The sequence below is a fragment of the Nicotiana sylvestris genome, chromosome 11, assembly GCF_000393655.2.
Source record: "Nicotiana sylvestris chromosome 11, ASM39365v2, whole genome shotgun sequence".
NCBI lineage: Eukaryota > Viridiplantae > Streptophyta > Magnoliopsida > Solanales > Solanaceae > Nicotiana > Nicotiana sylvestris.
In genome coordinates this window covers 165770607-165783061 of record NC_091067.1, presented here as the reverse complement: position 1 = coordinate 165783061, position 12455 = coordinate 165770607, and the positions used below count along the sequence as shown (strand labels likewise).

Here is a 12455-nt window from a genome sequence, read left to right as displayed (position 1 = left end):
AACATTATAATTTCTCCCATTTAAACATACCATCTTGCTCATATTCGCCTCCATTTCGTAACAACCCGGATAAATAACCAAGGCTCTGATACCATTGTTATGACGAGAAAGAGGCAAACCCGAAAATAAAGAAGATAAAGAACACCAAATTTTAACGTGGAAAACCCTTCAAATCGAAGGTAAAAACCACGGGATCACAAAGATCCAAAAAGCTCCACTATAACAATAAGAGGGTTACAAAAGTTCTCCAAATTGGATACACAACAAATGCCAAACACGAAGCAACAACCGTAACAAGAGCAACAACTAATCAATTGAAGAAAGAGGAGAATCCACAAAAATAAAGCTGATGTTCGAGGCTCGAAATCAGACTCTACGAGCCCCAAATCCGATCTCCACCGTTCATATCCAAGACCAAGATTTTACAAACACCCAGTCAAAATTTCAGCCCGACCCAACGGTTAACGAATCAGAAAACTTGATTTGAATGTTGGCTGGTCGGAGTAAAAATCTGCATCAAAACAAATATTTTTCTTCTCTCTTCTCTCTTGAAGAAAGCTCTCTCAAAAACTACTCTTATGTGCTTAAGTCTTTCAAAGACTTGTATCAATGAGCATAGAATAATTCTCCAAGGTTGTCCTATTTATAGATCATAAGTGGTGCTTTCTCTTAAAGCCAAAACTCACTCAAAATAGGAATAAACCGAATCCAATTCCAAATAGGAATGGAAACCAAAAGAGAATAGGATTAGGCCATTGGGCCTTTGGCTGGACAACATGGGCATGAGCCCAAATCTAGTTCTTTTGCCTGGCTAGAAATCCAAGACCCGGATTTGGAATTAGAGTGAAAAGGGATGGATATATATAATACGGAAAAGGCTAAAATTATTCTTGTACTATACGAAATTGAACAATTATACCCTCCGTTAAAAGTTGGTAGCAACCATTTAGCCACATTTTTGCCCTTTTCCTTAAAGCAACTGATAATATGCTATATTCATGTAGTTTAGTGATCATTTACGCCCCAACTTAGTTATGCTTTATTGTTATATGAAGGTTAAATGACAACAAATAGCTCTAATTATGAATTTTTTGCGTTGCAGGAGCAAGTCTTGATTACGAGGACATTGAACAGTGATTGGAGCTAATTTGGGGCAAAAAAAGCCAATCGGAGGTGATCGCGAAAGAAGAAGGGAAAAATAGAAAACAACTTAACTTCACAAGCGCGGGCACGCTCCAATCGCGCTCGTCAGGCAGAAGAGAAAGCGATATGCGCGGTCTAAGCGCGGTCGTGCTTGTCACCTCGAGGAAAATTATTTTCAGAGGTAATTTTGTAACTTTGGGGGCAACTCTCCTTAACATATAAGAAGCCCAGGTCGCCCAAAGAGAGGGTATCAAGGCTTTTGAAGGATTATTGAAGGCAAGAGGCAAGGCGTAAGATTCGGCATTGAGCTTTACCTTTCTTCCTCTTGTTTTGATCATTAATGATGACTTCTACTGTCGTGATTGTGAAAACGATTATGCGTAGCTAAACATTTAATCTAGGGTTTTGATGGAATCTCTTGGAAGATGAATTTCTGATATGTTAATATAGATTTGTCTTAATAATTTCTTTGTTAGTTCAACTATATTTTGATTGTTGTTAATTGAAGGGCCCTCAATCGGTTGTGCCTATTTAGTATGTATTACTCGGGAGAGAGTGTATATTTAGGTAGTTGTTGAACAACACCACTCCTAACGTATCTGAGGGATCAATACGAAGGGTTTAAAGGTGGGATTAGGGATAACGAAACCTTGGGTGCGATCGAAGTGAGCTGTAACTAAGGCCAGCTATAATTCGGGATAATATGTCTAGTATATTGTTGTAATTACTCGGGAGAGAGTTATGACAATCAGAGTGTTCATGATCGATAGAGAAAACTTAGGCAAATTTATAGCAACATAGCAGAAAGGATTCCGACAAGAGGGGAAATCATAACCTTAGATCATTCTCATTCTTGCTTACAATCAGTCTATAGCTAGTCTTAATTTACTGCAATTTTATTACATAATATTTTGTTAATAAACACCCGAATTGTTAATCAAATATCTCTGAAGATTGAATACGTGAATTTCTGTGAGTCCAATAGCTGTTATTGATAAGATAGCTTGGTATCCAAACATAAAGAATTATGATCCTTCTTGTGTACATAAGAAATTGGGTGGGTATAGGGCATATAACAAAAAGGGTTTCCTCGATCATAAAATAAAAAAAGAAAAAGCAGACAGGAAGAGTTTGATTCTTTAAACAAGCAGGTTTTGGCTTCTTTTTTAGCACCCTAATTCTCTTGTTGGCTTTGATACCATGAAATAAAATAGAGAAAAAGACCTTCAAGAGAATAAATAAATAAAACCATTTTCAAGAGACAAACTCCAGTGAACCCCTTTCCTCCCATTCATTGCCCTTTGAAAGAAGTCAAAATAAAAAAAGAATCTAACGCTCTAGTCGAATTGAAGACTTTCAACGCTCATGCTATTTGAAAGAGCTTTCAACATGGAGTGGAGACTCCATAACGTACACAAAGAGTAAGCGATCTATGAATATCATCCCAATTCAGGTCTTGTTCCGCACTTAAATGGATAACTCAAACCCTTACCTTGACCAGTTTGTAGTGGAAAACCTCAATGACATAATCGTTTATAGTCACTCACTGGAGGTTTGGAACCCTGAGTACAGTGTTCCGGGTGTAGCAGGAAAAGAGGCTGTACGTGAAAGAGTACTCAGACGAAAGTGCTATTTCTTGGCCATTGGATCAGCAAGGGTGTGATTCAGATGGATCAAGAGAAGACCAGGTCTGTTGTGGACTGGGAAGTGCCGAAGAAGGAGAGAGCAGGCAGCAGTGGTGAAGCTGGATGCTCGAAGTCATTTTAGGGAGGATACAGGAATCAGCAAAATAGTAAATTACAAACCTAGCTATTTTAAAACAGGGAACAAACAAAGTAGACTACAAATGTTTTACAGAGGTAAGAAAAGGAAGCTGGGAGGAAAGAAAGAGACAAAGCAAAAAATGTTGATGCATGATGTCTACTTGAAGGCCTATTTATAGGCTAATTGAGGGGCTTAAATCATGCCAAGTGTGTGACATTTGTTTAGTACTTCCCATGCAAGTTGCCATATTGTTGGACATTTGTCCATTTTTGGGAAAATATTACAACAGTTCCCCCAAAAATATTTATACAAAAAGAAGTAAGATTTGCTGGATTTGTATGGTCCAAATGCAATAAGTTTGGTGTCTTTTGGACTATGAGCCAAACTTAGATCAATAAAGTGTAACTCACAGAATTACTGGTGAAATATAATATTTCTATGAACCAATAATTCTTATTGTAAGTCAGAGATTTTATCAATCACATTTTGACCCCCGGTAATTTTGCTGTTCAACGCGGTTTTGCGCCCAATAGGCCATGCGCGTGCTATTCACGAGAGCTCTAGAGACTAGGCCAAAATCTCATAGGAGCGGCTCACTCCACTCTCATATAGGTGAATTCATCAAGTGTATATTGTTTCTAAATACACCATTCATAAGGACTATGAATTTCATTAAGAGTTATACCTCAGCCTCTCAATTAGTAGCAGTCAAGCACTCTCTTTTAGTGCTTCAGTACCAATATCGACTTGTTATTACCCATATGAACCTACTTCATGGGATCTCCAATCACATAGGTTGGGTTACCATCTTTATTGACAACATGTCGGCATTAACCCCATCTCTTTTGAGGTTTGAAGAATTAATTTTCTTCCCACGAGTTTAGTCAGAGGATCGGCCAAATTTATCTCTGACTTCACATAGTCAATGGAAATTATTCCATCTCTCAACAGTTGTTTTATGACATCATGTCTCAATTTCATGTGTCTACTTTTACAATTATAATATTTATTCTTTGCTATAGCTATTGCCGCCTGGCAATCACAATGTATAGACACAGGAGGCAATACGTCCTTTATAAAAGGGATATTAGCTAAGAAATTTCTTAGCCACTCAGCCTCTGAACCAGCTAACTCCAGAGCTACAAACTCTGATTCCATAGTCGATCTAGCAATAATCGTCTATTTAGCTGATTTTCACGATATTGCACCACCACCAAAGATGAATACATAACCACTAGTGGATTTTGTCTCATCTGAATCAGAGATCCAGTTTGCATCACTGTACCCTTCTAAAATAGAAGGAAATCCACTATATAGGATACCATAATTCATGGTTCCTCTTAAATATTTCATTAGTCTATCTAATACTGACCAATGCTCTCTATTGGGATTATGAGTATATCTACTCAGTCTACATGCTGCATAGGCTATATCCGGCCCTGTAAAATTCATTAAATGCATCAGACTCCCAATAATCTGAGCATATTTAGACTGAGCAACTGGGTCACCATTATTCTTTTTCAACTGAGAGTTAGCATCAAAAAGAGTGCTCACAGATGTGACATTAAAAAATTCAAACTTCTTAAGAAGTCTCTCAACATAATGTTCTTGTGACAACATTATGTCATTTTCACTCCTTATAACTTTAACTCCCAATATCATATTTACTTCACCCAGATTTTTCATATCAAAATTAGAAGATAAAAATAATTTAGTACTTTGCACAATATTTTAACTTGTACCCAATATAATCATGTCATCAACATATGGACATATTATCACATAATCATTGTCTACCACTTTAGTATAAATACATTTATCCACCTCAACTGAAGAAAAATTGTCTCTCAGTAAGACTTGTTCAAATTTCTCATACCACTACTTAAGAGCTTGTTTAAGGTCATAAAGAGATTTAATTAATTTACAAACTTTATTTCTTGTCCAGGAATGACACGGCCTTCAGGTTGAACCATATAAATCTCTTCTTCTAAATCACCATTTAGAAAAGCAATTTTCACATCCATTTGGTAGATAAAAAGCTTACGGATTGAAGCTAAGGCAATTAAAATTCGAATAGAAGAAATTCTAGTCACTGGTGCAAATATATCAAAAAGAAGAAATTCTAGTCACTGGTGCAAATATATCAAAATAATCTATATTTTGTTTTTGACAAAAATATTTTGCTACTAACCGAGCTTTATATTTATCTAAAGATCCATCAGGATTAAAATTCTTTTTGAAAATCTATTTACAACTAATAGGCTTTGCACCAAGAGGTAATTTAGTTAAAATTCATGTATTATTTTTCTTAATAGAATCAATTTCAACTTTTATTATCTCTTTCCAATATTTAGCATCTGAAGAAGATATAGCTTCAAAATAATTTGATGGTTCATTATCGACAAGAAATGTTTGAAAATCATTTCCATATGAAAAATATTCTTTCCTAGGCCTTTTACTTCTTTTCAATTCCTTATTAGAGGTAATTTCACTATTTGTTTCAACAGGTGTATGAGAAATTTTATCAGATAGTGAAAAAATATGTTCAAAGAATTCTACATTCTTTGTCTCAATTATAGTATTGCAATCAAGCACATCACTTTTTAAAACAAGAAAGCTATATGCAACACTATGTTCAGCATATCCAATAAGCATGCAATCACCAGTTGTAGAACCTATATTTCTCTTTTTAGGTTCAGGCAAAAGAACTTTAGCAAGGCACCCACACACTTTTAAATATTTCAAGTTAGGTTTATAGCTCCTCCACAATTCATACAGAGTTTTGCCAGTTCTTCTATGTGGTATTCTATTTTGTAAGTGACATGCAGATAAAATAGCTTCACCTCACAAGTTATCAGGAGCATTAGAACTAACTAACATAGAGTTCATCATCTCTGTCAATGTTCTATTTTTCCTTTCAGCTACTCCATTTGACTCAGGTGAATAAGGCGGAGTTATTTCATGAATTATTCCATTTTTTTCACAAAAATCATTTAAAGATAAATATTCTCCACCTCTATCTGATCTAATTCTCTTGATTTTTCTACTAAGTTGATTTTCAACCTCAGTTTTATAAGAAATAAAAGCATTAAATGCATCATCTTTATTTCTAAGCAAAGTCAACTTAGTATATCTGGAAAAATCATCAATAAAAGTTACATAATATCTTTTACCACCTCTAGTCATAGTCTGCTTCAAGTCGCCTAAATAAGTGTAAATTAAAGATAACAATTCAGTTTTTCTATTTACGGAAAAAGAGGTCTTTCTAGTACTTTTAGCTTCAGCACATATTTCACACTTGTTAATATTATTTGAGTCTAAACCAGATATTAATCCTAGTGACTGCAATTTCTTTATATATGTGACATTAACATGTCCTAGTCTAGCATGCCATAGAGAAATAGACTCAACAATATAAGCTGAAGTAGATACATTTCCATTGATAACATCAGAATTATTAAGTACAAAGAGTCATTGGTTACAATAGTCCTTTCCCACAAACACATTATTTTTGGTCATTATGATCTTATCAGATTCAAATGACACTTTCACTCCGGCTCTTCCCAAGAAGGATACAGAGATCAAGCTTGCCCTCATAGTAGGAACATGCAGTACATCAACAAGGGCTAAAGTTTTTTCCGAAGTGAGTTTCAAGAGAACTTTACCCTTACTCAAGACTTTGGTAGTACTTGAGTCTCCAAGATAGACTTCTTCTCTATTATCCTATACAGGAGTATAAGAGGAAAATGCTTCTCGATTTGCACAAATGTGCTGAGTAGCCCTAGAGTCTATTACCCATTCTTTTGCATGTGCTACAATGTTTACTTGAGAAATGGCAGCTGCAATAATAGCACTTCCTTCAGCTAAGTTAGCCTTAGAAGTATTAGTTTTTTCTTTGTCATTTCTTGCTTTGTACTTGCACTGTGAGGCATGATGGCCTCGTTTTCTACAAATAAAACAAGAGCCCTTTTTCTTTTTAAGGTTAGGATTTTTAGGCTTGCAACCTTGAGACTTATTCTCGTACCTTTTGCGGTTGTTGTTGCTGCTTTGCACTAAGTTTGCTTTAAGAGCTGTCATCCTAGCTTTGGCAGATTCTTTTCTGTTGGAATCTTCAATTAGGATGTGGGTCATAATTTCCTCAATGGTGAAATTTTTCTGTTTGTGCTTTAAGTTGTTTTTGTAGTCACTCCATGAGTCAGGCAGCTTCTCAATTAGCACTCCAGCAACAAACTTCTCTGGTAAAGACATCCCCTCAGCCTTCAGGTCTTCTAATAATTTTTAAAATTCGTTGATTTGTATGTACATCTCTTTATCATCTCTCATCTCTCACTGATAAAATTTTGTTTTGTAGCATTTTCAGCAGTGACTTTTTTAATTAAAGCTTCCCATATAGCTTTTGCTTCTTTATAACTGCAATACACGTCAAATAGTTCGTTAGAAATAGTTTGTAATATTGTATTACGGCATACCTTGTTGGCATATTGCCTTGATTCCACTATTTTATTATCAGCATCTGCACTAGGCTGTGAATGCAGCAGTGCATGTGCAACACCATGGACATCAAGCAGTGAGAAAATACGTTCTTGCCAACGTTTGAAATTTTCATTGGCGAAAATTTCAATATTTGACACATCTGGAAATGGCCTGGCAAATGACAGTGCAACTGGGGCTGGAGCAGCGGATGTAACGTCAATATTGGTGGTATCAGTTGTATTTTCAGCATCAGTGTTTGCCATTGGTGCCCAACACGACTCAAACCAATTTGTGTATTTATGCTCACAAATAATATTATTGCAGTATTATTATTATCGTTACTTTTGGTGTCATTTCCCTACAAAATGGTCATGCTAGGATGGTTTGTACGTCCATTGAAGTATATGGATTCTCTTCATCCTACATGACTCTATGTTGATGATCCATCCTATGAAGGGTTTGCTGATTTTACTTTTTATTTTTATTTTCTTTTCTCCAGTGGAAAACAACAAGGAAGGGAGAAATTTTGTCAGGAAATTTTTTTAATGGGGCCTTTGCGGAGTCTGGTGAGGTTCTCTAATAGAAATTGAAAAGACATGTACAAAAAAGAGAACAAAAAAGAATCTCAAAATTGGGTTAGTTAAATCCATCGTTTCATAACGACGAAAAGTGTCACTATATGGAACGACAGATTTGGTGTGGCGACGTTGTTTCCTTCCTTTTTTTGCTTACTTCCCATTCCTTACTATTAAAATAATCATACTTTATTCTTTACCTACTCTTTTATATAATAATTCTACTCCATATCCTATTTTTTCTTTGTAATGTTGCAAGTTTATTCTTCATATTGTTAATGCGTCATATCTTGGAACGACGGTAAACGATACAGTCTATCCAAATTTTGTATTCATCAAATAATACAATACAATGCAGTACCGTACAATACGATACATTATAAACCGACATGTAACAGCAATCCAAACAAGCCGTTAACGGAGGGTGTAATTGTTCCGTATATGATAATCCTAATGGTCATGGTTTTAGCTGGCTAGTAAGTTTTAAATCAACTAATCATCCCCATTAAAACGTTGAATGGGATGCCTATGTCAAATGTACAAGACTCCACATTAATATAAAATGTGAACTTTGGGAGTGAGCGTTTTTCTTGCACCGATAGACTGTTGGAGAGCTTGATTAAAAATACACATTCAAAGATAGCTTATTTTCAAGCCGACACCAATACCCTTCATCTCCGATCTGCTCCTAAACGATTCCAGGATCTGCTCCTAAACGATTCCAGGTTGCCTCGATCTTAACGCCCCACGTCAGCATCTAAGTTGCAAACTTCATCATCGTCACTCTTGAGATAGTATCACTAATCTAACTCATTTTATATTTGAACCCAAAAAAAAACTGACGCACTTTCCTTATTAGTCCGTTCCAAAAAGAACGACACATTTTTACAATTAAAAATATTCAACTTTAAACTCTTCATTTTATCCATTTTGCCCTTAATGAGAAGTTTTTATAACCACACAAAGCTTTTACCCCTTAAGCTTTTAAGACGACAAGTTTCATAAATCTTGTTCTTTTTTTTTTTTTTAAATATCAAGTCAAACTATATCATCTAAATTTTGTTTGAAACTCTAGGAAGTAAATGTTTGGTGAAAAGGTGTTTCCGATCATCAAATATTACACTTTCAAACTAGCACGTCATCTGGTAATAATGAACATTGAAATCAAAATGAAAGCGACAAGCTCTCTTCACTTAATTTTCAACATTTTCTTGAAGAGGGATGATATTGATCCTCTCAATCTACCTGGTTCAAGGGTTTTACCAGGCAATCAGAGCTACCGCTGTTATTAAGAAAAAACCAACAGTAGATATTAAATCAGCTTTCACCATAACTAGAACTAAGTTTGTCTTGTCAATAGTTATAGTTTACTACTCTTTCTATATGTTGGCACATTGACCAAATTAAGAGCATGTAATACGTGATGAAGTCTGCATGAGATCTGTAGCTTTCAAATTGAAGATCTTTTCATATTCAGAATGTGAACCTTATAATTACAAGGGATTGACCATAGTGTAATACAATTGAAATAAACAATTAATAATCAGATAGTAATTTGATATCTCTAACTCACCTTATAAACAAAATCCAAAACGGGAGCATAGTTTGTTGCAGATCCATACCTTTTGCCTTATATGTGCATGGATCTCAAAGTAAGCTACCCGAAATCCGAATGTTGGGCTATTGGCAATTCAGTTTACAGACATGCTGCTGCCTCTATTTCTTGTTGAAGCCGAATAGGGACTTGATCGCATTGATGGCGTTCTCGTTAATGAAAGATTCATCGAACTTCTTCAGGAGAGGCTCAAAATCCTCAGACGTCCTTAGATTGGCAAGATCAGGGTCTGTCCTGATTCTCTGTTAACAAGCAGCATTTGGAAAATTTTAATCAGGTACTACACCGTAAAATTTCCTGCAAACTTGTTGCATCTATCTTTTTCTCATTTACCTTAAAATCATCAAATCCTGCATCCATTGCATCCTCCAAGGCAGATAACCCCGCTTGAAGCTATCATAGGAGGTAAAGACTAAAGAGAGTCATTTCGAGAACCAAGATCCAGTTTATAAGAGCAATTTATTATCAAAATGAATTCATGGTCAGCTAAAAGCTCAGCCTACTCAAAAAAAATATGCAGTCAGCATTTTAAAATTCGAGAAAGGTCAGCTTCCAATCAAAATGGTGGGTACCACTGAATAGAATTAGCCAAAGATTTGCAGGTGAATGTAAACCTAATAATAGAAATACGATTTTGTTGAAAGTACTAATGCTTACCTGATTAAGCTTGGAATAACAACAGGCGACATTGTAACTTGCCACAGCAGCTTCATTTCCAGTTGGTCTTGATCCTAACACAGACTCAAATTTTTCTAGTGCTTCTTCATATTTGCCATTCCTTTTACCATTCAATACAAAGAAGAACGTATGGCATTAATATTACTATCGCAACACCTGCATATGTAATGCATACAGGAAGCCAACAATCCATAACTATAAAACTTTACATGAATGACGATAAGCCAGTGCTAGCATGAGAAACAACAACACAACAACAACAAACCCAATAGAATCCCACAAGTGGGGTATGGGGAGGGTAGTGTACGCAGACCTTACCCCTACCGTGAGAAGGTAGAGAGTTTGTTTCCGGTAGACCCTCGGCTCAAAGAAAGATGATGTTCTTGACAATTTTGAAAATACCCATATGATAGGTATGGAAAAGATAGGAGAGTACAGAACTAGTCAAATGATTGCTTCAGCCTTACTTAGAAAGTTGCAGTCCTTCACGAAGGTCCTTTTCTCTTTGCTCCTTTTGTTCTTTCTTCCTCCGAGCATTTGTCAACTGAGAACATCAGAGTTTGAGGCATCACATGCAAAGGCAAGGCAAATGTCTAAATAGTAATTTCGATGTAATCGTGTATATGTGGAATTTGAACCTTCTTTACTCACTTGAATCTCCCTAACTCTATCACTAATGAAACCAGCATTCCTCTCTGCTCTGATAATTTCCTTTTCTGTCAATTCACCTGCTTCCTCCACCTTCCCTGAGAAATAATGGTGGACGATATAAAAAGGCTAAGGAAACCGATTTATATGAGTATGAGGTGAGAGGGATATAGATAACGTATAAAGGAATAATCAGCACGAAACCAAGTGAAACAGTGCCTAGGTTGGCTTAGATCACTTCAATTAACTAACCATATCTCTTTTGCATCTTCATGAGCAAAGGTCCAATTCTCTGTCTGATAGTGTACATTGTTCTTCCATATTCAGCAGCGGGCCATATTTCTTCTCCAAACACTGCACTGAACAGATTTTGACATTGTTTCGATCACATTCTTTGGCATGCTATTTTGCACATGCATAAATACCATGGAATGTACAAAAAACCGAACATGAAACACAGATTAAGCCACATCCACAGTAACATAACACATTATGAAAATTTCCTCGGCAGCCCAGTTTTTAACTTTTTATAACACAGAATGCCAAAAAATTCTATCTGCCCTATCCTTCTCCTTTTAATTTCTTTAACTCTTAGAATGCCAACTCGACCTAAGGTAGTAGTTAGTTTTGATAAGTCATGGATAATGGATGGGTTACAACTTCATAGTAACTAGTAGTATTTTCCAACGCCACATAAAACAACTAGCAATCAGCACAAAAAAAAACGAGTACTTTTCTTTCATTAGAGAATTAAAAAAAACAAAAAGGCAGGAAGAGAGAATACCTGGTGGCAAGGACTTTATCACCGACAGAGAACATGCCAGTCTTGTCGGCAAAACCTCCAGGGGCAATGGCATCAATGTAAGTACCCCCATCTCTGCCTTTGGTAAATTTCAGGCCGTAAGGCTGCACAATCTCTACTTCATACTCTTCGTACTGCTCTTCTTTTTCCCCCTCTGCTTTTGCAGCCTGAGATTTAACCACCAAGATTGAAGCTTTTCCCAAATGGGTACTGCAGAAACTCCTAAGAACTGGCAGATGATTCTTGACCTTAAGCAAAGAACAGGAAGATGGGTTTTGCTTGGTTTGATTGACCTTGAGCAAAGAACAGAGTGAGGTGTAGCTGCTTGTGGTAGAAGCCATGAATAAATGAATTTGAATTGCTTTTCAAATGCTGTTGTTCCAAAAGTGATCATTCAGGATTTCATTTTGTTGCAAAAGGATTACCATGGCTGTGACTAGTGGCTCTAGTAGCCCCTTCACTTTGTTTCCAATTTGTGGTGCCACGTCCACGAGTTGATGAGTTTGAGATTTTGGGCTGTCGGACTCAAATATCGGATCCTGACATTCTTTGTACAATTGCGTGAGCTGGCCATTTTTGGGTCATTTAATTTAGAAAATAGCCAGTGTATTTGTAAAGTAGTTAAAAAATAACTATGTATGTGAAAATCATTTACACCCTCCAACTTTGCTCAAAAAATCAAACTCCCCCCCCCCTTAACTTTTAACAATAGTCATTCTCCCCCTCTTATCCTATGTAATATCAATTTCACCCTTGA

The 12455-nt window shown here is 36.1% G+C and overlaps 1 protein-coding gene across 1 annotated transcript; it reads right to left on the bottom strand.

Annotated features, from left to right (window-relative positions):
* Positions 1 to 9397: 9397 nt before the first annotated feature.
* Positions 9398 to 12163, bottom strand: LOC104236674 (protein MET1, chloroplastic). Its single transcript, XM_009790655.2, has 7 exons — positions 11681 to 12163; positions 11149 to 11255; positions 10900 to 10994; positions 10716 to 10792; positions 10228 to 10348; positions 9904 to 9963; positions 9398 to 9812 (listed from the first exon to the last, which is right to left on the bottom strand). The coding sequence occupies exons 1-7, from the start codon at positions 12037 to 12039 to the stop codon at positions 9672 to 9674; spliced, it is 960 nt and encodes a 319-aa protein (XP_009788957.1). The 5' UTR covers positions 12040 to 12163; the 3' UTR covers positions 9398 to 9671.
* Positions 12164 to 12455: the final 292 nt, after the last annotated feature.